Here is a 27,393-nt window from a genome sequence, read left to right as displayed (position 1 = left end):
TATTAGAAACATGAAAATTGTGTTAAAACTAGAAATACCAAGGTGGGAATGCCTTTATGGCTCAGGTCCAACCTTTCATTCAAAATAGATGGTAAGAGTTCGAAACTCTAAATGAGCAAAGTTGATATATGAGTTAGTTACACTGATGGCTAAAAAAATAAATAAATAAATTTGGGCATCAATAATCTCCTATTTTTGCACAAACGTATTGACAGACAAGGGCATGCCCGGCAAAGCATTCTAGGTCTTTATACTTTCGAAAAGTTATTCATCCAGAGTTTGTGCCCTATATATATAGGGATGGGAGATTACTTCCACTAAGAATTGTAAAACATTCATAGTGTTTTGTTCACTCGAAAGTCGTTACATTAGTAATATTGAGAATGAAAGAAAAAATCATAATCATTGAAAAATGTTAATAAAAAAATAATAAATATTTTCATAGCTAAGTAGAAAATATCACACTAGAAAATATCACATTAACTATTACAATAACAATGACAACAGTAACAACATAACACAACAAAAGCTAGCTACATCAAGGAATAAATACCCACAGCAATGACAGCCAAAGCTAGCTACATAAAGGAATATAAATACTTCAGTTCTTAACGCAAAAGGGAATTCTAGGAGGCAGTATTTTGTAAAAACAACTCACAAATTAAAAAGATCTTCGGACTTTTCACATGAGGAATCCCCTGACCACCTTTTCACTTTAGCAGTCAGTCCCGACGATAGTTTCAATTCCACCCAACTAGACTTTTGACATGAGTAATCACCAGACCAGAATAGACGCTATGACTTTTCGCTATAGGTGTCCCGACAATAGCTTTCAATTCCTGGCTCCTTAAGTTGTACAAATACCAACTTCTCCCAAATCTACTACCCATGTAACCATCATCCCAATCATGTCGAATGATCATCAATCCTTGATTCCCCACCATTTGAATCGGGTGAAATGAATCATCCATTAAGAAACTTGACAGACTATTAGGCTTACCAACAATGGAAAGAAGACATATTTTATGTTTCTTAACCCAAATATGATTACCCAAATCCTCCAACATCCATAACACTAATTCCATTTCCGTAGCCGGGTTTGAGAAGTAGATTGATCCCTTCATCACTAACAAGTTGCAATTTATAAGTTGGTGTTCAGAACCTCTTTTTGGTTGACATGGCAAGCATATTTTTTGCCCGAATTCCTCGGTACCAATATCCATTGATTGCACAAAAGCCACCCGAGGAGAATAAACACTCTCAATATTGTAAGCAATGTCCATGCCCCTTAATCTTCGAGGAACAACATCACAATTGTATGCTAGCCAATACAATATCCCATTCACAGCGATAGGCTTGAAAACACCTTCTAGGCAAAATGTAGATGGACTGATCAATTTCCTCCATCCACTGCTCTGATGGTCTATCGTAATTAAGTTGATCTCATTAGGGAGAAGACGTGCCCGATCTTTAAAAACCATCACTTTATATTTTTGAATTGAAGCATCATGTACTATCAAAAAAATGCCACCATCAAAGCCCAAATTTGGATTTGGAGGTAACTTCTTTTGAATGCCGGTAACAGGATTATGAACACAAAGCTTTTGTTCTTTTTGGGCATGAAGAACTCCTCCTACATTTTTGTAAATAGGAAGAACATAATCTCGAAAAAGTAATAAACCATCAGTAGAGGCAACAATATGGGTGTAATCATCAGGAATACATATAGGAAAATCTGTGGAGTCTCTCTGTTCGATATCCGAAAGAAGCAAGCGATGGGAGGTTAAATCTTCACTGACCAAGACTGCAGGCTTGGATTCCCATATGAGAAGATGACATTTGATAAATTTTGGATCAGAGATGATGGTTTTCCAAAACTTACATACTATTTTGAATCTAACAAGTGATTCAGCAGGTACTCTTGTTAGTATCTCATCGATGATTTCTCTAGGCAGGCATTTCGAGTTGTCATTGCTTTTGATTCTGTTTCTGCTTCCCATGCTATGCTGCTTACAGTTTTTCTCGCCTAAGCTAGCTCTACATCCCACAGAAACATTCAACCAATATATTGAATTAAATATTAACCATATGAATTGAGATACATATAAATATATATATGCCTTCAGAATTTAGGGTCAAATCAGAAGCTTATTGGTTAAAGAGACACATAAATATTTTTGAAGATAAATAAGTCAAAAAAATAAAATAAAATAAAACAAAAAACAAATGGACTAATTTGTCATACATATATCAGTGCATTAGATTATTCCTCTTGAGAATTTTTAATCAGAGCTCTGGACCTGACCGCATAAGTTGGTATATATACGACCATTAACTAAAATATGTCTATGATTAACTAATTGGCGGAATAGTTGAAGCCATACCCAATCGAAAAAGGATGTTATCCAAACGCATTTTAAAAGGATTTATAAGTTAAATTGGGAATGGATCCTCTCCAAGGAAATTTGTCTCCAAGCATCTACAAGTATTTAATCCTACGATTGTTAAGGCCCCACATCAACAATCTAATTAACTAATGAACATGGTATTGTTTGACTAAAAATGCACCTTACAGCTCTATTGAAAAACACCAGTGACTGATTGAAGGAGAAATTTCAGACGCGTGCCTACCATACTTACAAGCAATTTCAGACATTTATTATTTTCAGTTTCAGTCAAGTTTACAAAAGTAAAATCCGTAGTTCCTACCAAAATTGTTGTTGGCCTGGCTGGAGTGGTATAATGTATCGACCAGTGAACGCTGTTAATTACTATCCCTCTTAAAATTAGTTCAGCATAAAATGGATATTTGGAAATTACAGTTGAAAATAATTTAAGAGTTTGTGTAAAAATCTACAAATTTAGGTATAAATTTTTTATTTAGAGTTGGTGAATAAGAATATAGATTTCAATGAATAGGTGATAATATTATATATATATATATATATATATATATATATATATATATATATATATATGATTCAACTCACCTAGATGTATCTAGTTGAAGTGAAGCTAGGAGAATCTTGTCCGTCTCTTAGGCTCCTAGAAAACAACATTCGACTTGCATGTGTTAACTATTTAGCTAGCGTTCCTTCTGCATCAGGATCAAACTCAAAAGATGATGAAAGAAAATTCATGGTAGTACATGGTCAAACCTGGTGAACCGGACCGGGAAAACATCAGCTATTATGTAAGGGTTAGTTTGGTGTGGTGGAATGAATTGGAATGGAATGAGAATGGATGAGGGAATGGAATGGAATGGTCATTCCTTTTGTTTGAGGGTGAAATGATTTTAATGGAATGACCATTCTCCAAGAAAAAAGTGGAGAATGATGATTCCAACTTTAAAAATAGCACCAAACACGATAATGGAAAAAAAACCATTCCATTCCACTTTCTTTTATTCCATTCCATCACACCAAACTAGCCATAAGAGAACACCAAACTAGCCATAAGAGAACGAAAGAATGAGAATCAAGAAAAGGAAAAGGAGAGTTCAGCAGATTTAGAAAAATCTGTGAAATCTTCCAAATATTCAATTATAGCAGATAAAGATTGATGATAATGAGGGAAAGCGAAAGAGGGTTTGTTAGTTAATGGAAAGAGGGTCTTCAGATTTTATAGCCTAAGCTAACTGAAACATTCAACATATATATAGAATTAAATATTAACCATATGAATTAATTGAGATAAAGTGTAATTCTAATTTATATATATATATATGCCTTCAGAATTTAGGGTCTGTTGGTTAAAAAAATTGTCAAAGATGAAATCACAATGTCAGATCAGAAGCCAGGCATAAAATTTTTTTTATAGATAAATAAGTCTTATTAGAATAAATAAATAATATATATATATATATATATATATATATGCCTTCAGAATTTAGGATGTAGGGTGTGTTTGGTAGGGTTGATGTGGTGGGATAGGGAGAGAAAAGAAAAGAGAGGATAGTGTGAGAGTGTGTTTGGGTAACTTAATTGGAGAGAAAAGAGAGGATAGGGAGAGATAGTGAGGGATAACTATCCCATTTTGAGAAGATAGGGAGAGATAGGGGGAGATAGGGAGTTGTAAATTCTTAATACCAAAAATACCCTCCACAAATTAATATAAAAAAAAGTTATTCCATTTATGTCCTAATTTTGTTTTCTTCCATTATTTTTATTTTATTTTTTTCTTTTTTCATTTTTACTTTAGTTTTTATCCATTGCATTGAACTATCACAAAGAAACATTCCAAATATCATATGTGAGATTTTGAAAATGGATAATATGTAAAGTGATTATGAAAGAATAGGATAGTAATTTAGTCACTATCCTTTCTTTTCTTTTCTCTTCTCTATCTTATCCAAACAACAATAATTATCATTTCTTTTAGTTTTTCCCATATCTGTCGAAACACGAATTAAAATTATTACTATCTTTTCTTTTCTTTTCTTTTCTTGTCTCTCCTAACTAATACTATCATTTCTTTTCTTTTCTCCCCTCCCCTTCTATCCAAACATACCCTTAGGGTCTGTTAGTTAAAAAAATTGTCAAAGATGAAATCACAATGTCAGATCAGAAGCCAGGCATAAATTTTTTTTTATAGATAAATAAGTCTTATTAGAATAAATAAATAAATAAAAAACCCCACCCGCCCCATTTAATTTCCACACAATCAATCTGTTATATGAATTCTCCAAATTGCATACAGTATAGGGTTTTCACTTCTCTTAAGAGGTGAATAAATGGACTAATTTGTCTAACTTTATACAGATATTTATAGGTAGTGCACTGTAGTTTTATTTCGGTTAATGGGTGGAACACAAATTTAGGGAGAAAAAAGAAAGAACAAATTAGGGATTTGAAAGGATCTGTTAGGTTAATGCAGGATTTGCTGGATTTGTAGGTTAAAAAGGATTTGCTGCATTTGTAGGTTAAATTAGGATTTTTGAAAGCACCTATAAGAGAGGGACAAGAGATGTGTAAAGAAAGAGAACACAAAGACTGTTGAGAGAGACATACCTGTGGCTAAAGAGATCGGCCAGTGATGGTGAGGCTGACGGAGCACACAAAAGAGACCGGCGAGAGGATGAGAGAGAGACCCGAGAGGATGAGGGAGAGACCCAAAGTGTCTATAGTAAGACGTACCGGGAGATTAGGGTTTTTATTAAGCATATATATATATATATAATATAAATTAAAAGACATATTTAACCTTGTTAAAACTACCAATAAAAATAACCTTGTTAAGACATATTTAACCTTGTGGAGGATGACGTAGGTAATGTAATCTCATGACCAATAAAAATTTGCCAACTAACATTTTATTTTATTTATTTATTTTTGGCCAGCTAACATTGTTATCTCCTTTTGGAGAGAATATTGGGTACCCAAGGGTACCCGTCAGCATTGACACCTGCTATCCGAATCCAATTAAAACATGACATGTTGTTAACTTTTCACATAAGCATCATCCTCAACATAGCAGCAAGCCACTAACGGAGACGTCGTCAACTTTCTTTCTCTCTCCTCAGCCCTCCATCCCACTTTCTTTCTCTCTCCTCGTTGCTTTTTTCAGAGAACCAAGTTATTTTTCTTTTTCCCTCCTTAGCCCTCCATCCAACTTTCTTTCTCTCTCCTCATTGCTTTTTTCGGGGAGCCAAGTTCTCGATTGGGCCTGAGACGAAATTCTTATTTCCCACATAACAATGGTTTGCAAGACTTATTTTTGGTATCACCTACAGGGTAATCCTCGCTTCTCCTGTGGGGCATCGAATTCCTAGTTGGACTTCTGGGACATTATAGCATGCTGCTCGGAGTTCTGGACCAGCAACTCTATGTATGGCTGTCAAAAGGACACCCAAAATTACGGTAGAGTTCATTGAAAACAAATTCATTAGGAAGATGTTAAAAATATACCTCCATCAGCACCACCACCTCCAAACATTGGCTCATTAATTTGCTGGAGCAACCTATAAAAAATATCCATCCAATTAAAAAAAAAAAAAAATAAATAAATAACTTATACTTGCCTTTATTATGTAGCATTTGTTCTTGTTGATTTAGCTGGTGTCATCAAATCAAAATACAAATTTTGGAAAGAATTTTACTTCACTGACTTGAATTCGGCAGAATCCTTGGATAATATTGGCCAAGAAGGTGATTTAAAATTTTTATTCCGAGCTAAATTGAGGAATTCAAACCCCAGTATAACTCCAGTATCTGAATGTACCCCTATAGTAGTATAATTTTGTAATCCCATGATGTTGTGCAATTAATTATCTATTTGAGGTGTATTTGGAAATCCCACGAACATTGAATGGTTCCATTATCTTTATACCATGTGCAATTTCAGGCAAGGATTTGGATGATGGGCCATCTAAGAAGTACGTTGATTGCTGAGAATCCGGTGAAGAACGATGATGGCGACAGCGAGAAAGAATCGTCGGCAAACACTGAATCGGCGATGTGCGATTTCAGGAGAGGAATCCTGGTTCGGCCGGCTGGTGCGGCGATGGCGATGGCGGCATGGGCCGGCGATGGGCTGTGGAGAGGACTGGTTCGGCCGGCTGGTGCAGCGATGACGATGGCAATGGCAGCATAGCCGGCGATGGGCTGTGGAGAGGTCGGTTGTGACCTTGCGGTGCGGCATCGGCGGCAAGAATTGGCCGGTTGGCTTTACCGGTTTTGACACAAGCGGCCGACAACCGATTCACTTACGAAACCTATACTGGTTATCTAGCCTTGTGTTCAAAATCCTCATTTTTTTTGTTCATTATTAAGTGATTAAAAAGGGTATGGATGGAAGTTATTGGGTCTTTGTTTGTTCGCACAGGGAGTCCAATCCGGCTTTCTTGTTGTGCATACCAGCACGTTTGACTTGGTACTCGTTGATGGTGATTCGTTCACGCCGGAGTGGGCGGCGATGGCGCACATAGGGCCCCGACTTGGTTTTCTGAAAAAAAATTTACTTTGAGCAATGAGGAGAGAGAAAGAAAGTGGGATGGAGGGCTGAGGAGAGAGAAAGAAAGTTGACGACATCTCCGTCAGTGGCTTGCTGCTATGTTGAGTATGATGCTCATGTGAAAAGTTAGTAACATGTCATGTTCTTATTGGATTGGGGTAGCAGGTGTCAATGCTGACGGGTACCTAATATTCTCTCCTCCTTTTGACATCAAACAATTAAAACAAATCAGAAACTGAAAATAAAATAAAAAATAAAAAAACCTCTGTAATAATCACAGAAATCACAAGTTCAATGTATAATAGTCAACCAATTCGTCTCCATCGCAATAGTGGAGATAGACTGGTGTTTTTCCTTGGAGTGGTTACACGAAACAGAAAACCTGATTATTCCATGGGAGTGGAGCCGGCGGTGTAGTTGTGGGGACGGTGATGATGGTGCCATCGGCGGGGATGGCGACAATGGTAGAGGAGTTGGCTTCGATTGCGTTGCTAATGGGTTCACGATGGCGATCGCGATGGAGACGGATATGAATATCTCTATATATGTGTGTGTGTCTGTCTGTTTTCTTTTTCATGCATGAATGATTGAACTTTTTTTTGTGATTGAGGTGTAAATTAGGTGGGATTGATGCAAATATTGCAGGAATCAATGTAGATATTGGGAGCGATTGAGAGGTATGAAGTTGATTTGGAAAATTATTTAGGATTTTTCTGAAATTGGGTTAGGGTTCGAAGGATTTGGGGGGTGTATATAAAGGGTGTGTATTGACGACTGAGAAGTATAAAGAATTGTTGTAGAGTGTTCTGCTACTTGCCGACGAAGATGCAAACTCATCGTTGAAACTTCGATTCCCACTGAAGGTTTGGAGATTTGAGGCCAATATTTCTTTTTTGCTTTCATCATTGTGTGATTTTTCTTATGGGGTGAACAGATTTTTTTTTTTTTTCTTTTCAGAAAGCAGATGGGGAAGAAGATGAATACTGGTTTTAACTATATATATATATTTGAATTTACGATGAACAATATGTTGATAACGGTGCGTTTGGGTGTTGAGTTTTTGGGTGTTAAGAGTCACATAAAGGGCATTAGTGTATTTTTGATGCTCATAAGGACATTATGGTCTTTAAAATTATAGTGTGCAACACGTGACCATCACATGGTCACTTTTACGGCAAGATCTGACCGGAGCTTGGCCTGAGGGGCTATCTGCAACAAAATTACAGGTTAGTTGCAACTTTAGTAATTTAGGAATTAATTGCGGATTCGTTAATGGTTCAGGAAAGTTTTTTTTTTCATTTTATCCTATAATATATATACACACTTTAGATACCAAATTTGGAATTAGAAAAGGAATGGGATTAGATTTTGGATTTTGTTGTGCGTTCTGAATGAACTAAAATTTATTAATAATTGGAAGGGAGCGATATTCTCAACTCCTTTTTTTTATTTATTTATTAACCCCGTAAGCAATATTCTAATTTTACCTTTATATGTTTGCAAACTAATTTTAAAGGAAAAAATTACGAGTATTTTAAGTTAATGATTATAGTTAATGACAGAAAATACCGTTAAAATATACAAAATCTTTAAATTAAATTAAACGTTAATTTTACAATTAAAAAATTTAAAATATCTCTAATAAAAAAGGACACGGATTCTCTCCTTAAACCATCTCTCTCAAAACTAAATCCAACTATTGATACTGAGATACGGGTTCACTTGCCTATACTATACCATCTTGATACCAAACGGATTATTGTGCTTCTTTTCTCTCTCCTCCTTCTCTTACTTTCTCTCTCTACACCCCCACCAACGAATCCCGCTGCCGTCTCCCTTTTTATCGTCTTCTCCGCAGGCGGTAGCGACTCCATCTCCCGTGGTGACTGCCCGGACCTCCACCTCTCTACCACAACACTGTAAATAATGCGTATGCATTACAATATTCTAGATAGAGAATCCAGGCGACAGAACACAGCAGACTCTGTCATTTTCTTCTATGAGAGAAATTTGGAAGAGGTTTGATTTTTGAATGCGATTGTTTGCTTTTGTTATTTTCTGTTTAAATCTCGATACTTCCTCTGGTCATTTTTTCAAACTTGATTCTTTTGGCTTTCTCTTTTTTATTTTTATTTTTTTTTATTTTTTATTTTTAAATTGTCTTTATTTTCTATCAAGAAACAAAAGAGCTCTATGGGTATCTTCTGTTTCTGATAAACTGTCTTTGGATTTCAATTTCTGAGAGTGAGAGTAGAAAATTTTGACTGTTTTGAAGATCAATTCTAGTGGGTGTCTTGTTTCGTGGAAGTAGTTCTGGGTTTCACTTTACGCAGAGAGTGGTTTGAGGATCAAGCTATATTGGGTTGCTTTCTGGAGAAAAAGGGAGACAGGCAGCGGGGTTCGTTGGTGGGGTGCAGAGGGAGACAGTAGGAGGAGGAGGAGGGGAGAAAAGAAGCACAAAACCTATGTGTGGTCCATTTGATGCCAAAACGGTGTAGTATAGGTAAGTGAACACGCGTCTTAGGTAAGTGAACACGCGTCTTAATAAAACCGTTGGATTTAGTTTGGAAAGAGGTGGCTTAGGGAGAGGATCCGTGTCCCATAAAAAAATAATAAAACTAAATAAACAAAATGTTTTCTCTTCTGATCCCATTTGTTCTATGATCTGTTCGCTAGAGCTCCTCACCGTGGTTTGGTCGTCGTTGGCTCAGGTTGGTTTGTCACCGTTGTCTTGGTAGAGCAATGAAACTCACTAAACTCAGCTGCATTTCACCGGACTTAACTGGGTCAGTGTGCGGTCGTCGGAAATGGGTCTGCGTTGCATGAAGCGTCGCCGGACTAGAGGCTGTACACTTGCCGGAGCGGATGGAAGCTACGTACAGTTGCTCATAGTTGCCGGAGTTGCATTGGAGCTTGCATGGACGTTGGGTCTTTTCCTGTCTTCAACGTTGAAGTAGCTTCGGGCACACTTCTGTTTTCATGAAAGTTGAAAGCTCAAAGCTCTAGTCGGTTTTGCATGGACATTTGAAGCTCTCTGTTCGCTGTCACTGGAGTAGAATGGAGCAGTGCCGTTGCTTGAGACTTTGCTGTTACCGGACTGTAGCTCGCCGGAGCTTTAGGTTGTCATGGACGTCAAAGCTTTTCTGGTTTGGTCTTTCTCGCTTCCTCGCCGTCACCGACTGTAGCTTTGCCAACATTAGCACGTCCAAGACAAGGCTCACCCAAAACGTGATTAAGCTTGCGTGACAAAACTCAAGTGAGGCACATCGTTTGGTTCGTGTCTAAATTACATAATCTTTTTTTTTTTTTTAATTTGATTTAGCCTTTACTTTCATGTTTATAGAGCGCTCTCGTTCAAATTCTCACTATTTATAATATAATTTTGTCACTTTCATACTTCCGCTCTCGAAATCGCTCACTCCCACTTTATATAAGTTAAGTCCGTGTTAAATTATATTATCTTAGGTTAACTCTCTTTACCTACTTTCAGAGGCGGAGCTAGTGGCCCTAGTATAAAATATGGTTATTTTTTAATTTATTTTTACATTTATAAAAAAAATTATATATAATGTCCTTCTAAATTTTTTAATTTCTAAAATTCACTAGATTAGGCTTTTATTAGCGCTTTTAAAAAAAGCGCTGGTAATGGCTCTCCCATTCCCTCCAATTTTTCCCCTCCCTCCACTTTTTCCCTCCACTTATTTATATATATAGAATATTTGGTGCCTAAATTGCGTCATTTTTTTGGGTCCATTAACACTATATTCCACTTTCCCATTTCAATTTCATTTAGCCCTACTTCATCCATTTCCCCTCTCTACTCTATCTCGATCTCTCAGTTACAAGACTCCTGTACTTTGTTTCCATCTCTACTGCTCGATCTCCATTTCTCAGCTAAAGCCCTTGATTGATGTTTGCTAACCCGCTCTATCTCGATCTCTCACTGCTCGATCTCCATCTCAGCTGCAAGACTCCTCTACCCTATCTCGATCTCTCACTGCTCGATCTCTTTTTCTCAGCTGAAGCCCTTGATTGATGTTTGCTAACCCGTCTCTCTTTCGGCATTATCTCATCTGAGATTACAAAGTTGAAGCCCTAGGCTTCTCTTCAGGCTGTCTCTCCTCTGTCTCGATCTCTACCAGCTACTCGATCTCCAAGAGCTGTTAATTTATGTCATTTCGAGATCTTACTCACTAGATTTTCCTTCCAAAACGTTCTCGCTAAAGCCTCTCTCAGGTACCGCTTTGTTTCATTTTAATTTCTTCGTGGTTCGTTGTTTTATTTCTCACTGATCATTCATTTTACACAATTTAGTTTCTCTCTGCAATTCTGAGTAAGTTCCAATCCATAAGCAAATTTCTTTTTTTAATGTTTTTTTTCTTTTATGAAATGAATTTTTGGTTTGAAATTTTTTTTCTTTTATTTCCAAACGAATTTTTCGTACTTAGTGTGTGTGTGTGTATATATATATATATATAGGAACTTTTACTATGCATAATATTTTTTATAATACGTTTCTTCAGACTTTGGTTAGGATTGTTTTAGTTTCTCTCTGCAAGACTATTGATGTTTGGTTGTCTTATGTAGAGTTTCTTCAGACTTTCAACAATATAATTTTTGTAATGTGAAGTGTCAGGGTTGCTTCAACATGTAAGTTGTTCATTTTAGTTATTTATTTATTTATTTATTTTTATTATGATCCTTATATGAGTTTTGTTTTTTTTGTTTTTTTATTCAAGTATATGAATTTAAATATGAGTGTTGTTAGATACATGGGGTCACAAAAATCTTGAACGTAAGTATTAGTGAAATTAGTAGCATGGACTTCTTTTTTATCACCATAAAGAGTAAACCTCCATATCTTCCAAGTTAAAAAACGAAAGTCTGAAGTTCCTACTTGATGGTTAACAGTCCAAGCCTTCCCAGTTAATCATCACACAATATCTTAGAGAAATTCATTTACTATTATTTTTTTATTTTACATTTTTTTTAGAATACTTTGACGTCACAAGGTTAGGTTCCATTGTTGGATAAGTGCACATTTGTATTTATAATAAAAGTCTCACATTTTCAGAACTATGACATAAGATTAGGAACCATAGTTGGATAAGTGCCATTTATATTAATTAATACAGGGCTTGATTTGATGAGTTTACGTCATTTTTTGATTGAAGTATGATGAAATTATCAATGAAGCTGACTTAAGTGATGGCAATATGTTATTAGATAAACAAAGGCATATGAAGTTAAGACTAGTGCTGAAACATAAAATCAGTGTACATAAAGTATGAATGAAAATTGACACATATGTTATGCAGTTATACCGCCGGTATGTTGTTTTTGTATGCTACAAGACACTGAGCTTGCTATGTTCTTGCTATTGTTGACAGTGTGACCACTATAATTCAGCCTTTGTCCCGGTTTCCTTCGCATTAGCAATCAAGAGGGGGATAACTCGCATTTGATTGGCTAATATTCTTTGAAGGTATTGATGATTGTTTTTTCTAGTTTTTAATTTTTTTATCTATTCATTTAAAATTATTCCTTATGAGTTTCATTAGTTCATCAATATATTCTACTTGTTGCCTAATGGGTAAATCAACTTTGGCATATCATTTTACTGAATTGTCAGCTCTTACAAATGATCATGTTGCAATATGTTTTTATTTAGATTAATACAAATAATTTTTTTATGTTCATGTGGAACTTTTGGAGATTAAACTATTACCTGTTACTTTTTACTGTACACAATGGAATTGTCAGCTCTTAAATGAATTCTCACTTTTTTGTTTGCTTTTCTAGGAAGGATAAATAATAAGCTGACAATGAAACGAACGGTTAGTGAAGTGGAAAAAGTGAGTGAACAAAATACTGAAGTTTCAACTTCAAAATCATCCTAACCACCTCCGAAAAAGAGACGAGGCCTGACACGATGCAAGAATGTCGTAAACGCGACAACTTTTTTACCATTAAGGTACATATATATAGAGATCATCTTATATATTTTACATAATTAGACTATATTCAATATGAAGGAGAAAAAATGATTTCTATCTTTATTTTTGTACTAAACATCTACAATTGTTAATTTTTGTTTAGGGTTAATAAGTATGGACAGCCGATCAGCCTTGGAAGTGGTACATATACTAATTATTTGGGAACACTTGCCCGAAATGGTAAATTAGCTCCTTTGTGCTACAAAACTTGGTGGGAGATGCCTAAATGGCTTAACGAGGATATATGGAACATTGTAAAGGTAAAACCCTTCAATGACATTAAAATAATTTTTATGGAAAAAGTGGATTAACATGCAGCAATTATCACATTTTCAGAGAAAGTATGATGTGGAAATCATGTCAAAATAGTGGACATTATCCTCCATCGGGAAAAAATGGAGGGGGTACAAGTGTAAATTAAAAAGTGAATACTACTCAGTTAGGGATACTGATGCAGAAAGATTGGCAAATCCACCAGCTGATGTTGAAAAGGAGCAATGGGAATTTTTGGTTAGACATTGGGGTACGCCTATGGCGAAGGTAATCCTCCATCTGCCAATTTTGTTTAAAGTCAATGAATTGAATTTATAGTTTACTTGCTTTAATACCCCGATATTTTAAAGAATTTATTAATTAGGATTAATTACTTTTATTTGATTTTTAAATGATTTATTTGATTCAATTAGAATTAATTGCTTTTATTTTATTCTTAAATGATTTATTTTATTTAATGGAGTGTTATGGTCAATGGTCTTATTTTTATTAAATTATATTTCGTGATTATATTTGATGAATTGGTGTGTTGGTTTGTTTTATGAGAATGTCATAATTGTATTGTTTTAAGTTGCTTATTTGACTACGTGTGATTTTTATGCTAGTATGATTTTATTGTGAATTAATTGTAATTAGTTATTTTAATTTACGTGTTTATTTAATTATTTGATTTATTTAAACTAATTGAATTTAGACTTAAGGGAAGTTGGACCAAAGGATATGGTCTTGGGCTTGAAAGAGGCCTTATTGGGTTAATTAATAAAGGCCCATGGTTATTTAATTATTTAAATGGCCATTTTTGTATTAATTATAAAAATATAAAATTATATATAAATATAATTAATTAATAATTATTAGGAAAGATATATATAGAGATATATATTTATGGATATATATAGATTTATATTATTTAATTAACTAATGGTTAATTATGGAAGATAAATATATATATGTATATAATATAATATATGTAAACATATATTATATTATTTAAAGATTATTATTTAAATTGATAGTCCTAGTTGGAATAGGATTTAGTTTTTAATATGTATAAATATACACATAAGGTTTAGGGTTAAAGAGTTTACACATTGGAAAAATAAGAGAGACAGAGAGAAGAGAAAGTTGATAAAGAGGAGTCCGGATCGGAGAAAGAGATGCCGGAATTGGAAGAGACAATCAAAGTTTGAAGCGTCGGTTTCATTTCGAAACATTCATGTAAGTTCTTTTCTAACTCTCCTCTTATGGCTTTTAAGTTTATCACCTTGAGTATCAAGGTTTTAATTAAATTATAAATTTAAATCATAGTTAAAGTGGATTAATAAAAAATATTAAGTTAATTGTATTTGATTAAATCATGATTAAATCGAACTATTAAAAGCATGCCTTATTATAATTATGATTAATTTAGAATTGTTGGTTTTTAATTATATATATAGGTTGTATATATTTATAAATTAATTATTATGCTTGATCTATGATCTAATGGGGTTATTTATAGTTTCTGGAATTTCTGGAATTTTTATAGAAATTTCTGGTATTTTTCTAAATTTTTAGGAATTTATTTGATTTGATTTTCCTTTATTTTGTAGGAAAATTTATACATACATATACTGGTTATATATATGCAATGGAGGTTTGTGTGCCGGCGCATGAAACATGGGTTAATAATCGAGTGTGAGCGAGTATAGAAGATGGGGTGCACGCGGATTCTGGGCCACAGATGCATTGAGGTGATGTTGAAAATAATCCAGTGTATCGCGGGACACATTAATATGGTGCGCACATTTGTTCAAATTCTACTTTTCCGGACACTGCGGGGCCTGTTCGGGGCACTTTTTGAGATTTTCGATAAATAGGGAGCTATAGAAAGAAAAATCAGATTTTCTCTCTCTTTCTCTCTCCCATGGCCGGCCCTAGCTCCTCCCATGGCTGCCATCTTCTCTCTCCTCTTTTGAGCCTCTTCCCTTCAATGAAAAGTCATAGTGCCTCGCGTTTTATGTTTGCCTTGGCGAGGCCTTTGATTCCACCGATTGGAATCTCGTTTTGGCAATTTCTTGAGTTCGGGTTTGAAGTCAAGTTGTGATTTTTATAGGGCTTCCTTTGGGTTCTTGTTCACCGTGTTGTTCTCGAAAAAACCTAGAAGTTTCGTCGGATTCGGAGCCGTTTCATTTCGGTGGGGATTTGAGATTTCATCTCAAATGGAGGTAGGGGATGTTTTAGGATTTTGTATGTGTTTTATTGGGTGTTTCCATGATTATACAACTTGTTTGCTTACCTTGTATCAAATCTAGAAAATTATTAATGTTTAATTCTTTATATAAGATTTAATTTACAAGGATATATATATATATATATAGTTTAAAATTGAAAAGTGGCATGATGATAAATTATGTTTTGATATGTGTGTTAACATATATTAAATTGAAATTATTTGAATAATAATTGCACTTTTTATTTAATAATTATCTTTTGTGGAAGTTTAACTTTCATGGGTGTACCTTGCATGAAATTAAGTTGTGATATGTTTTTAAATTAAGTTTTGCCATGTCCTTTAACATATTTTAAATTGAGAGCATTTGGATAAGTATGAAAAATTTAGAAATTTTAATTAAAATGATTAATTAAAATATATTTAAAGGTTCCGTTGGCTTAATTAAGTTTTTAACTTAATTTTTGTGATGACTAGAACTTGTACACTAGCATATGTTAAATTGGGACCATTCGATGTTGTTTTAGAATCTAGGAATTTAATTATCATGTTTTAATTAAATTCCATCATATTGTTTTAATGACCTAATTAAGTTTTTCATGTGGTATATGTAATGACCATGCTATGTTGTATAACATGTGTTAATTAAGGATCATTAAATCGAGATTTGAAACTTACAGAAATTAATTAGGTTATGTAATTAATTTCCGTCTCTATTACGTTGAAGTTTTAATCATGTATATAACATTGGTAGTATGTTTGAAGTATGATTTTAGACTTGTAATGGATTTATAAGTTATGCTTTCAATATTAAATTATATTGTTATAACGTGTAACGAATCGCACACTGAAGATTCGATATGTGATGTTATTATATCGCGTAATGAATCGCGGTTTGAAGATTCGACATTTTTCATCCTATAGTAGTTGTGGATTTAGAGCATGTATTGTGTGGCTTCAACTTACTTGTGCATGAAGGTAGTTTCGTATACTATTTAATGCGTATATAAGTTGTTAACTTATTTATTTTTGGAGTCACTTGGGACATGGTTACTATGTTATGGCTAGAGTTTGGTTTTAGTGCGGGAGGTATGAGTTCTCCCCAATTGAGATAGTGCGCACTTAGGGTGGTCTTCTCTGCGGGTTAATGCCCGAAATAACCGTTGAGGTCTCGGCAGAATTCCGAGCTTAGATGTCCAAGTATTCCATTATTTGATTTCACACTTTTAGATTTCAAGTTGATAACTTTGAGAATCTATGTCTTGATGTGTGGTATTAGAAATTCTAATTATACTAAATTACTATATTTAGTTGATTTCGTACTTTTAGATTTCAAATTGACAACTTTGAAAATCTATGTCTTGATATGTGGTATTAGAAATTCTAATTATACTAAATTGATATATTTAGTTGATCTCGTATGTTAGATTTCAAGTTGATAACTTTGAGAATTTATGTCTTGATGTGTAGTATTAGAAATTCTAATTATACCAAATTGCTATGTTTAGTTGATATCGTATTTTAGATTTCTAGTTGATAATCTAAAGAATCTATGTTTTGATGTGTGGTATTAGAAATTCTAATTATACTAAATTGCTATATTTAGTTGATCTCGTATTTTAGATTTCTAGTTGATAATCTAGAGAATCTATGTCTTGATGTGTGGTATTAGAAATTCTAATTATACTAAATTGTTATATTTAGTTGATTTTACACTTTTAGATTTCAAGTTGATAACTTTGTAAATTTATGTCTTGTTACTTTATATAACATACATCTATGTTGGTTAAATTGCATAGATATGGTGAATTGTGCTATATTGTTCAAATGAAGCTTAGGAATGATCCTATAGATTCATTTGGAACATAGACGTTAGGTGACATGACCCACTTTGGTTGTTTTCGCATTTTAGATTTCAAGTTGATAACTTTGAGAATCTATACCTTGTTGCTTTGTATAGCATGCTCCTATGTGGTTTGAATTGCATGGATGATTTGATTTGTGCTAGAAATGATCTAGGGTAGATTAGGATGCTCCTTGAGTCTCATCTTGACATAGACGTTAGGTGGCATGAGCCCCTTTGACATGTTTCACCTTAAGGTGATAAAATTGTAAAATGCTAGGTCGATGCATGCTCATTTCCTACGAGTAGCTTTATGTTACTCACCCCAAAGTTACTGGGGCATATTTTAGGTACAGGAATCAAGGTTGAGGTTCTCATTATGCTTGGATGATTTGAGGACTTGAATGGTTCAATTCTTGTGAAGGTTGGCTTAAAAAACCATTTGTAACCTTATATGTCAAATGTGTATATTTAGTTCTAAACTTGTAATGTGTGCCTAAGCACACTTTTTGATTCTCATTTTATGTATATGACATGAGGCCAATGGCTAAACTTCTTTCAGAATTACATTTATGTCATGGATGTCAAATCTTGCCTTTAATGAGAATATATGAAAAATAATGCGTTTTAGTATGCTATTTTGCACCGGAGCGTGCATTTATGTGTGAAATTCATCCATTAGCATTCATTTATCATTTATGAAGTGTGGCCAATGGCCAAACGGCATTTCAAAACCATTTCATAATTTTGAGATCCAAGTTTTCATTCTAAGCTTCATTTTTGTCATTTTGGCCGTTGGGGAGTTGTATTTTGCATCGACGGTATTTTTAAACCGTGAATTGTTGTAGCGTGTCCTAATAGGTAAGTTACATATGCGTGCATGGTCTTTTTTGGGAAAAACTCTTTAGTTGGCGAAATGAGCCTCTTATGGATTCATTTCACACATTTGTTGAAAAATCTTGCTTTAGGGCATTTAGGGGATTTCTTTTGGGAAATAAATTCCATTCTCAACTCTATCACATAGAAAATGTGATTTTAGGGGGAGTTTCTTCACGACATTTTTCCGAAAAATGTCATCTTAATCTCAAAAACCGTGCTTCAAACTCAATTTTTCTGCTAAAACACTGTTTCTGCTGCATTTTGGGTGTTCTGTTCAAGTTGAACCGGTTCAAGAATAGTTGAACCGGTTCAAGGTGTCATTTTGGTTCAGCTTGGGCATACTGCCAATGTTGAACCGGTTCAAGTCTTCCAGAGTTTTCAGTTTTGGACTTCCAACTTCAAACTGATGTAACTTCTTCGTTTTAACTCCGAATTGGTCCGTTCTTGAGTCTAAACTGACTGTGTCGAAATAAGCTTTCCAATGGTATAAATTTTAGTTTTAGATTCTTTTCCTAGGTCATGGTATCCTCATTTTAGTGAGAGGGTGTCGGACTTGGTTCGAACCGGGATAGGGTTCTTCTGGGATTTCATTTCCTTTGGCCTTGAGACTTCATGTGAAGTTACCAAAGGATGTTTTTGATCTAATTTGACTTGTTGAAAGTCAAATTTCTTCCTCTTGGGGTAAAATGACCATTTTACCCTTAGTCATTCTTTTGTAGGATTTTGATGTCCTTGTCTTCGTTTTGCTGCCACTGAGCCTTAAAATTTCTCGAAGGGCCATTCTTGTGCCTTAGGGATGATGTACATCTCTAAGGACTTGGTTTTGTTTTGCTTCCGTATTTTGGATCCGTTTCGGGTCATCACAGGACACATTGGGTTGAAAAATTCAGGATCGTCACAGGTGGTATCAGAGCGTCCGGGTTCGAATACCTTGGACGACGGGCTTTAGGTGCATATCATGCTTTTGTTGATGTACTTTGATATGTTCACATGCTTTTGATAACATGCTCGGTGTGATAACATGTTTTCTGCACTTATATGCTTATGTGTTTAAAAGCATCATAGTTTGATACGTGCTTATGTGTTTACGTACTTAGGAGTTTTTCATTATCTGTTTAGCATGTTGTATATGCTTACCTGCTTATGCATGACTGTATGTTGCATACATTGACGTGGTAATTATTTGATGCATTCATTGAGCGAGTTGCATCCGATCATAATAACTCATGTTATTCTTGATCCTGTTTCTTTTTCACGCATATAGCATCACAGTCTTGACTCATGGAGAGTCTTCTTGTTAGGCCATGGAGGCATCGTTTCATCTCATTTTCTTTTGTCTTTTCATGATGTAGTCATGGTGGTGTTAGAGGTGTCGATGTCATTTCTTAGGACTTCGTGGTGGTCTTGACGTAATTGATGTCATTAAGATCTTTGTTTCTAGCATCATGGGATGATGAGTCAGGGCTGACTCGAATCCTTCCTTAAGGAGTCGGGAGTTACTTTGTGAGCCTCAAGGCGAGGTTCTCGTGTCTTGTTTTCTTAGGATGATAGTTTCAAGATTTGGATAGGTGTGTTGACTTAGAATCCTTATTGTGTTGCCTTAAACAGCTCTTACGAGCTACAGCTAGGATGTGAGAGGTCTCGTGTAATTAATTGCGCTAGTGCAATTGATTACTCTCCCTTGTCTTTAAAGACTTAGGGCATTGTGTTAGGGTTCTGGTAGAATCCTGTGGAGTTCCTATCGAACTCGTTGGCATCTTGGATTGTGGGTTCTCTTGTTGATGTCTCGTAACAGTTAGCATTAAGGCTATCCATTTCGTTGTTGTCTTGTTCGTGTAGTACTGGTATTCCATCGGAGTATAAGCTGGTCTTGGGAAAGACTTGCTGACCCTATGTCTCGAGGACTTAGTGGTCATTGGGGGGATGATTCCTTTCCTCATGGTGGGCGATTGGATTCGTTCAGGTTTTGTGTTACATTTTTTGCGTGGTGTCTTTTGAGAGGCATTCCATTCATTTCTTTTGATTTTACGAACTTGCCATTTGTATGATCATTTTACATGTTTATGAGCCCATTGTTTCAGGGCATGTCTTAGAAACATGTTTGGGATATATGACTATATGGTAGTCCGTGTGAGAATGTATATGATACGTTTGTTTATACAGTATCTGTTTACTATGTTTTTGCCATTGGTGGTGTATAGTTTGTCACTATTTATTTAACCTCTATGCGATAGTTGGTTTATTTGGCTTACCTTATATGTACTGTGTGTTTTGTACTATGGTATTATTTGATTTATGTCATTTAATTTTGCGAGCATGCACTATGTGAGTATTTGGTTTATACTGTTTCGTCTTTCTTGCACTTATGGTTGACGGGATTGTTATGAGTGAGCTACGTGGTAGACTTATGTTTTGAAGTTTTAGTTATCCAGTATAGGACTTTTGACCCAACGTTTTGTCTTCTGTATGTAGCCTTATGGTAGGTCTACTTCAGATTTGTGCTTAGGTTTTCGGTTTTGCGGGTCCAATCCATTGGCTTGAAGGCATATACTTGTCAGGCTGTGGATTTGGGACTGGTGTTGTTGTTGTCGCATTCTCATATGTGGGGTTCGTTACTACTCCAGCGTTAGGGATTTAAGGCCTTAAGCGTAACGGTGCCAATGACATTGTTGTTAGAGTTTTGGGATTAGCTACCCTAACTCTCGAGGATGCCTGGCTTCCTTAGTGCTTTTGGTAATAATTATTTCCGACATTGATGTCATTTGTATCGAAAAGTTTCTTTCTGTGGCATGTTATGAAATAGTACTTTATACTGTCATGCTACCTTACTGACGAGTAATTGTGGATGAGTTCTAGTCATTATTCGTATTGTCGTGTCGTTCTTAGTCATCAGTTTTGATTTGACTTATCGTTGTCTTGGGATTTTCTCGATGATTGACGTTGAGTTAATGTGCCAATTCATTTAGGAAGAGTCACTCAGTTCTTGGGTTTTGCGTTCCTTGGAAAGATCTTCAGGCTTTTGAAGTTGTCCTTTAGCACCTTATGGTATGTCCTTTGGTTTGATCTTGCTTCGATCTTGTTCGGTTCTCTTTTGTCTGTTCTTGATTTCGAGGACGAAATCTCCTTAAGGAGGGTAGGTTGTAATGACCCAGTCATTTTCCTTCTTTTCCTTTTTATCAGATTTTTACGTATATTTTTTTTTCCGTTACTCTTTTCCTTTCTGAGTTTAGTTTTTTGTCACTTAGTGTCATCTCGAGTGCTCTGGAATGATTTCCGTGACTCTTTTATTTGGATTGACAACTTCCTTTGAGGACCGCGTCATTTTCACATTTTCATTTTTCGGACACTATTCACTTTTCGTCCTTTTCCCTATTTCGTTTTTTCCCTGTTTGTCACTTTGTTGGCATAACCACACTTTTTGTGTTTGGAGTTGGTTTTTGACTTCACGTATCTTCATTCTAAGTGGGTTCCATGAAATACGTATCTTTACTTTTGCAGAAAAGTACTCTGGTTGCTCCCGGTGTCCGTAGGGGCACGGATACAAAGTTCTTTGAAAACTTATTCTTTTATTGGAGTATTTTTCATAAATATCTTTTGAAGATATTTTATTTCAGGAGTTTCTGAGAAAATATTTTTTGAAGATATTTTCATTTTGGGCTAGTTGTGCAGTTTCACTTTTTGGAGGGGACATTGTGCAATTAATGAAAGTTATTGCTAAATGTCTCGTTTTGAGCCTGGATCCTCGTATGGGATTCATTTTCACATTTCATCAAGTCGCGTACTCTTAGAATTTCCTTCTGCTTGTTTTTCTCCAGTTTTAAAGTTTCTGGGCCCAGTTGCCGCTGAACTTGTTCGGGGCATATCTCTCTGCTCAGGACTCAGTTTTTGACGCCGTTTCTTTCGTTGTTTATCTTTTCTCATTTTGGTTCTTTTTTGTTCATAAAGTTTTGTCGTTTGAGCGCGTCTGCTCAAATTCCACTTTTCCAGACCCGGTAGGGCCCGTTATGGGCACTTTTTGAGATTTTCTATAAATAGGGGGCCTTAGAAAGAAAAATTAGATTTTTTCTCTCTTTTTCTCTCCCATGGCCTGCCCTAGCTCCTCCCATAGCTGCCATCTTCTCTCTCCTCTTTTGAGCCTCTTCCCTTCAATGAAAAGTCATAGTGCTTTAGTGTTTTATGTTCGTCTTGGCGAGGCCTTTGATTCCATCGATTGGAATCTCGTTTTGGCCATTTCTTGAGTTCGGGTTTGAATTCAAGTTGTGATTTTCATAGGGCTTCCTTGGGGTTCTTGTTCACCGTGTTGTCCCCGACAAAACCTAGAAGTTTCGTCGAATTCGGAGCCATTTCATTTCGGTGGGGATTTGAGATTTCATCTCAAATAGAGGTAGGGGATGTTTTAGGATTTTGTATGTGTTTTATTAGGTGTTTTTCATGATTATACAACTTGTTTGCATGCCTAGTATAAAATCTAGAAAATTAGTAATGTTTAATTCTTTATATAAGATTTAATTTACAAGGATATATATATAATTTAAAATTGAAAAGTGGCATGATGATAAATTATGTTTTGATATGTGTGTTAACATATATTAAATTGGAATTATTTGAATAAGAATTGCACTTTTTATTTAATAATTATCTTTTGTGGAAGTTTAATTTTCATGGGTGTACCCTGCATGAAATTAAGTTGTGATATGTTTTTAAATTAAGTCTTGGCATATCCTTTAACATACTTTAAATTGAGAGCATTTGGTAAGTATGAAAAATCTAGAAATTTTAATTAAAATGAATAATTAAAATCTATTTAAAGGTTTCGTTGGCTTAATTAAGTTTTTAACTTAATATTTGTGATGACTAGGACTTGTACACTAGCATATGTTAAATTGGGACCATTCGATGTTGTTTTAGAATCTAGGAATTTAATTATCATGTTTTAATTAAATTCCATCATATTGTTTTAATGACCTAATTAAGTTTTTCATGTGGTATATGTAATGACTATGCTATGTTGTATAACATGTGTTAATTAGAGATCATTAAATCGAGACTTGAAACTTACAGAAATTAATTAGGTTATATAATTAATTTTTGTTTCTATTGCGTTGAAGATTTAATCATGTATATAACATTGGTAGTATGTTTGAAGCATGATTTTAGACTTGTAATGGATTTATAAGTTATGCTTTCAATATTGAATTATATTGTTATAGCGTGTAACGAATCACACATTGAAGATTCGACATGTGATGTTATTATAGCGCGTAACGAATCGCGCTCTGAAGATTCGACATTTTTCATCCTATAGTAGTTGTGGATTTAGAGCATGTATTGTGTGGCTTCAACCTACTTGTGCGTGAAGGTAGTTTCGTGTACTATTTAATGTGTATATAAGTTGTTAACTTATTTATTTTTGGAGTCACTTGGGACATGGTTACTATGTTATGGCTAAAGTTTGGCTATAGTGCGGGAGGTATGAGTTCTCTCCAATTGAGATAGTGCGCACTTAGGGTGGTCTTCCCTGCGGGTTAATGCCCAGAATAACCGTTGAGGTCTCGGCAGAATTTCGAGCTTAGATGTCCAAGTATTCCATTATTTGATTTCACACTTTTAGATTTCAAGTTGATAACTTTGAGAATCTATGTCTTGATGTGTGTGTTAGTCACTAATTGACTCTAAAGGGGGGGTGAATAGAGTCAAGGGCCAATTTTTGCAATTTAAAAATATTAAATCTAACAGACTATTAATCACAGAGAAACTGAAATATTCAAACAGTGTATGACACAAGTATAAGAGAGATAGAGATGAGAGATTGTAAACAATAACTCGGCGATTTAGCGAGGTTCGGAAACTCCTACTCCTCGGCTCAAGGTCCCCCTTGAGACTTCCCAAAATCACTAGAGCTTCTCCTTAATGGTGGAGAGCAAACCTTCAATTTAAGCATGACCTTGCTTCTCTTCCTTGCTAAGAGAACACCCTTCTCCTAGACTTTCTTTTGGGTCACACCAACCCTTTTATAATAACTTGAAAAGAAATGAATTGTACAATAAATCTCTCAAAGATAGAAGTACATAGTTTTGCTCACGACTATAGTAAAGATGAATATATATCTGAAGCCCATGATTACTACAGTAGAATGAAATGAAGAGAGGAAATGAAAACAGAGGGAATGAAAGCTTAACGAATGCTTCTTTAATGCTTTTTAGGAATGGTAGAATGCTCTCTGTAATTGTGTAACTTTTTGATACAGACCAACCTCTGTATTTATAGATAAACAATGGTCGATATAGCTGTTGCAGGTGGTTGGACAACAATAAATGAAAAAGTTTCCATTGTAGATCAAAACCCTAGAAGGAGCCGGCTCTTTGCAAAAGTAGAGGCGGCTCAATTTCAAATGAAGGCGGCTCCATTAAAAAAGTGGAGCAGGCTCTTTTTCTGAAAAGGAGACTGCTCAATAGAAAAGTGGAGCCTTCTCTAGATTTTTAGAGCCTTCTCTACTTTCGTAGAGCCGTCTCTACTTTTTGTAGAGCCTTCCCTACTTTCAGTAGGAGGCTTGAAATGAAATCCAGTATGATGTAAGGCTCATATGAATGTGTTTAAAAACCTAATGAGCTAATTTTATGTTCTTTGAGAGATGAGATAAGAATGATATGCATGAATTGTAATTTTGAGCTTCAAAATATATTCAACTAAACTTTGACATTGAACCTTAGCATCTCACTATCCTATCTACCCTTTTCTTCATTTCTTGATTATGATCGTCTAGGCTTGATGAAGATTTGCTGAAAAGCTTGAATGATCTTTGAAGACCGAGTTCTTCTTTATTTTCTTGCACTTTGATGCTTCTTTGAAATCATTTCTCGAGTGTTTGGAATACTTGAAATGGAACTTCTAGCTCATCATTAAGGATTGAATGATTGAACAACTGTACTTCACTCAATGAAAATATTAGTACATAAACATCATTAATGGATTGTAATCATCAAAACATAAGATTGACCTTTAGATAGAATCCTTAGGCCAACAATCTCTTTTTTGATGATGACAAATCATTGATGTGTTTATAGTCAACATGGAGTATATTTTGAAAATTATATCAAACTTGATTCAATAGCAATAATTTTAGCATATAAATTTCACAGACATTTTTAGAAGACTCCCCCTATCAATATGCATCTATCAAGATACTTAAAAAGCAATAGAATAGCACATTAGCATGATAACACATCTTTCTCCCCCTTTGTCATCTCAAAAAAAAGAAGGTGAAATGAATAGATAAAGAAAAATCACTGGCCATTTCAGGAAATATCAGAGAAGAATGAATTAAAGGGCAAAAGATAAGCAGAAATAGCATTTTATAGATAACAGAAAGAGACTGTGAATACAAGTACCATATGATAGATAAAAGCATAGTTTATAAAACACAGAAAAAAGACTTCTCTAAAGCAAATAAAGCTAATAAGTGCACACAAAATAGAGAAAAACTGTTCTAAGGAGAAGAGGGTCCATATTGGTTTCGAAATTCTGTAAAATCCTCATTAAGATGAGCGATTGCCATGTGCATTTCGTTAAGTTGAGTTTGTTGTTTTTCAAGAGTGGCTTGGTTCTGACGAGTCCCTTTGAGAATTTCCAACAAGAGAGCACGATTGGTACGATTTTCAACTGGAACTTCCTCATTTTCATCATCGTCATCACTTTCATGGTCGTCTTCATCCCCATCATCAACATCCTCAATCTCTTCTCCTCTAGCTCGAGCCTCTTCCAACTTTCGTTGCCTAGGATAAAACCACACTCCATTGTAATCCCTTTTTAGCCCCATTCATGCAAGATTTGAGGCAGTGAGAATGTGTCTTGGCCCTGGTTTGACTGCTTCACGACTATCAAGCGGAACCTTTTTAGCCATAAATATGTGAGAGAGAACCATGGGATAATATAGAGAGACTTTTTTCTTTCTTTTGCATGTAAGAAGGTGATGAAATATAATGTATGCAAGATCAAAGTGCTTGCCATTTAAGACACACCAGATAAGAAAGACGTCCATGTGGGAAACTTTGGATCGACTGCCAGATTTGGGAAGAATAGAGTACATGATGATCTTGTGAATCAGCCGAGCTTCCATAGTTAATTGTTTGGTGTTGACTTCTCTAGTATTTGTTACATTTGAATCATAACTCATTTGCCGAATAGCCGCTAGTTTATCAAAACCTTGTCCTTTAAACCAGTTGAAATGAGAATAGAATTGAATTCCATCCACAGAGGGAAGATGAAGGATTCGAGCAATGTTGTTTGTATCAAGGTGAAAATATATTCCAGCCACATAGCAGTTAAGTTTTTCTTCTCCAGGCATTTCTTCAAGATGAGTGTAGAATAACTTCACTAATTTTGGTTAGTAACCTTCATTCATTCCAACAAATGATCCAAGGCCAATTGCATCAAACAATCTATAAGTCTTGAGATGAAGATCATGGCAAATTATGTCAGACAACACCATTGCTGTGGCCACTTTTCTATGCTGAAAGAATTTGTCATATATGCTTTTGTATGTGGGGTTTTTATATAGCATGGTGGCAGAGATTTGAGGTGGAGGAGGATTTGGTTCACTAGGGCCTGATTCATCATGATGTTGAGTAGACCGTTTTTGTCCACGAGAGGGATTCTTTCTACGTGAGGATGAAGCCGTGGACATTTCTAGAAATTAAACTGAAATAACAGAGGAATTCTCTGAATAAAGATTCAATTTAAAAGGCAATGAAAAAATTCAAATCACAAATAAGTTTAGACAGAAGATTAACATTAGAAATAATAAAACAAATTGAACCAAGGAAAAGGCCCTGGTTAAAGTTTTACATTTAGTTAGAATTTTAAAAAAATATTTATCTAGATATAAAGAACCAAACTGGAATCATAATGGATGATTCAAATTTAAATTTAAATGGAAGGATATGGAATTTTGACAAGATAGTGCATGGAATAATCCTAAAATGTGTGCTTGATAAACCCCAAAAAATATATATATAACATGCTCAGGGGATTGAGATAAAAATAAACTTATCTTAAGAGAAGGAGTTCGACAAAGTTATGAATGAACTTCTCAAATTAACCATAGACATCACATGATTTAAATTTATCCCAAAAAAAATTCAAAACACAAAAAAAATTGGTTTTGATAACAAAATTTATGCAATATCTCAAGATTTGATCAATAATGAAGCAGTAGATTAAATAGAGCCAAACAAAATTTA

General features: G+C 34.9%; 1 protein-coding gene and 1 long non-coding RNA gene across 3 annotated transcripts; one reads left to right on the top strand and one right to left on the bottom strand.

The window, feature by feature from the left end:
• Positions 1–384: 384 nt before the first annotated feature.
• LOC132293549 (F-box protein At3g17710-like) lies at positions 385–5,126 on the bottom strand. Of its 2 annotated transcripts, none has more exons than XM_059791085.1 (2): positions 5,010–5,126; positions 385–2,037 (listed from the first exon to the last, which is right to left on the bottom strand). In XM_059791085.1, the coding sequence occupies exon 2, from the start codon at positions 1,998–2,000 to the stop codon at positions 741–743; it is 1,260 nt and encodes a 419-aa protein (XP_059647068.1). In that variant the 5' UTR covers positions 2,001–2,037; positions 5,010–5,126; the 3' UTR covers positions 385–740. The 2 variants fall into 2 exon arrangements, with proteins under 2 accessions (XP_059647068.1, XP_059647069.1); XM_059791086.1 differs by lacking the exon at positions 5,010–5,126 and adding an exon at positions 2,991–4,621.
• A 6,418-nt stretch (positions 5,127–11,544) lies between these two features.
• Positions 11,545–15,459, top strand: LOC132285323 (uncharacterized). Its single transcript, XR_009472509.1, has 6 exons — positions 11,545–11,601; positions 12,342–12,436; positions 12,754–12,925; positions 13,051–13,207; positions 13,284–13,487; positions 14,813–15,459. It is a non-coding gene; the product is annotated as an uncharacterized LOC132285323 (long non-coding RNA).
• Positions 15,460–27,393: the final 11,934 nt, after the last annotated feature.

This window comes from Cornus florida, unplaced genomic scaffold (genome assembly GCF_030987335.1).
Source record: "Cornus florida cultivar Cherokee Brave unplaced genomic scaffold, ASM3098733v1 CherokeeBrave_3.0.0_Hap2_Chr02, whole genome shotgun sequence".
Lineage (NCBI taxonomy): Eukaryota > Viridiplantae > Streptophyta > Magnoliopsida > Cornales > Cornaceae > Cornus > Cornus florida.
Note: the sequence above shows the minus strand (reverse complement) of the source record. Positions and strands in the feature narration are given on the sequence as shown.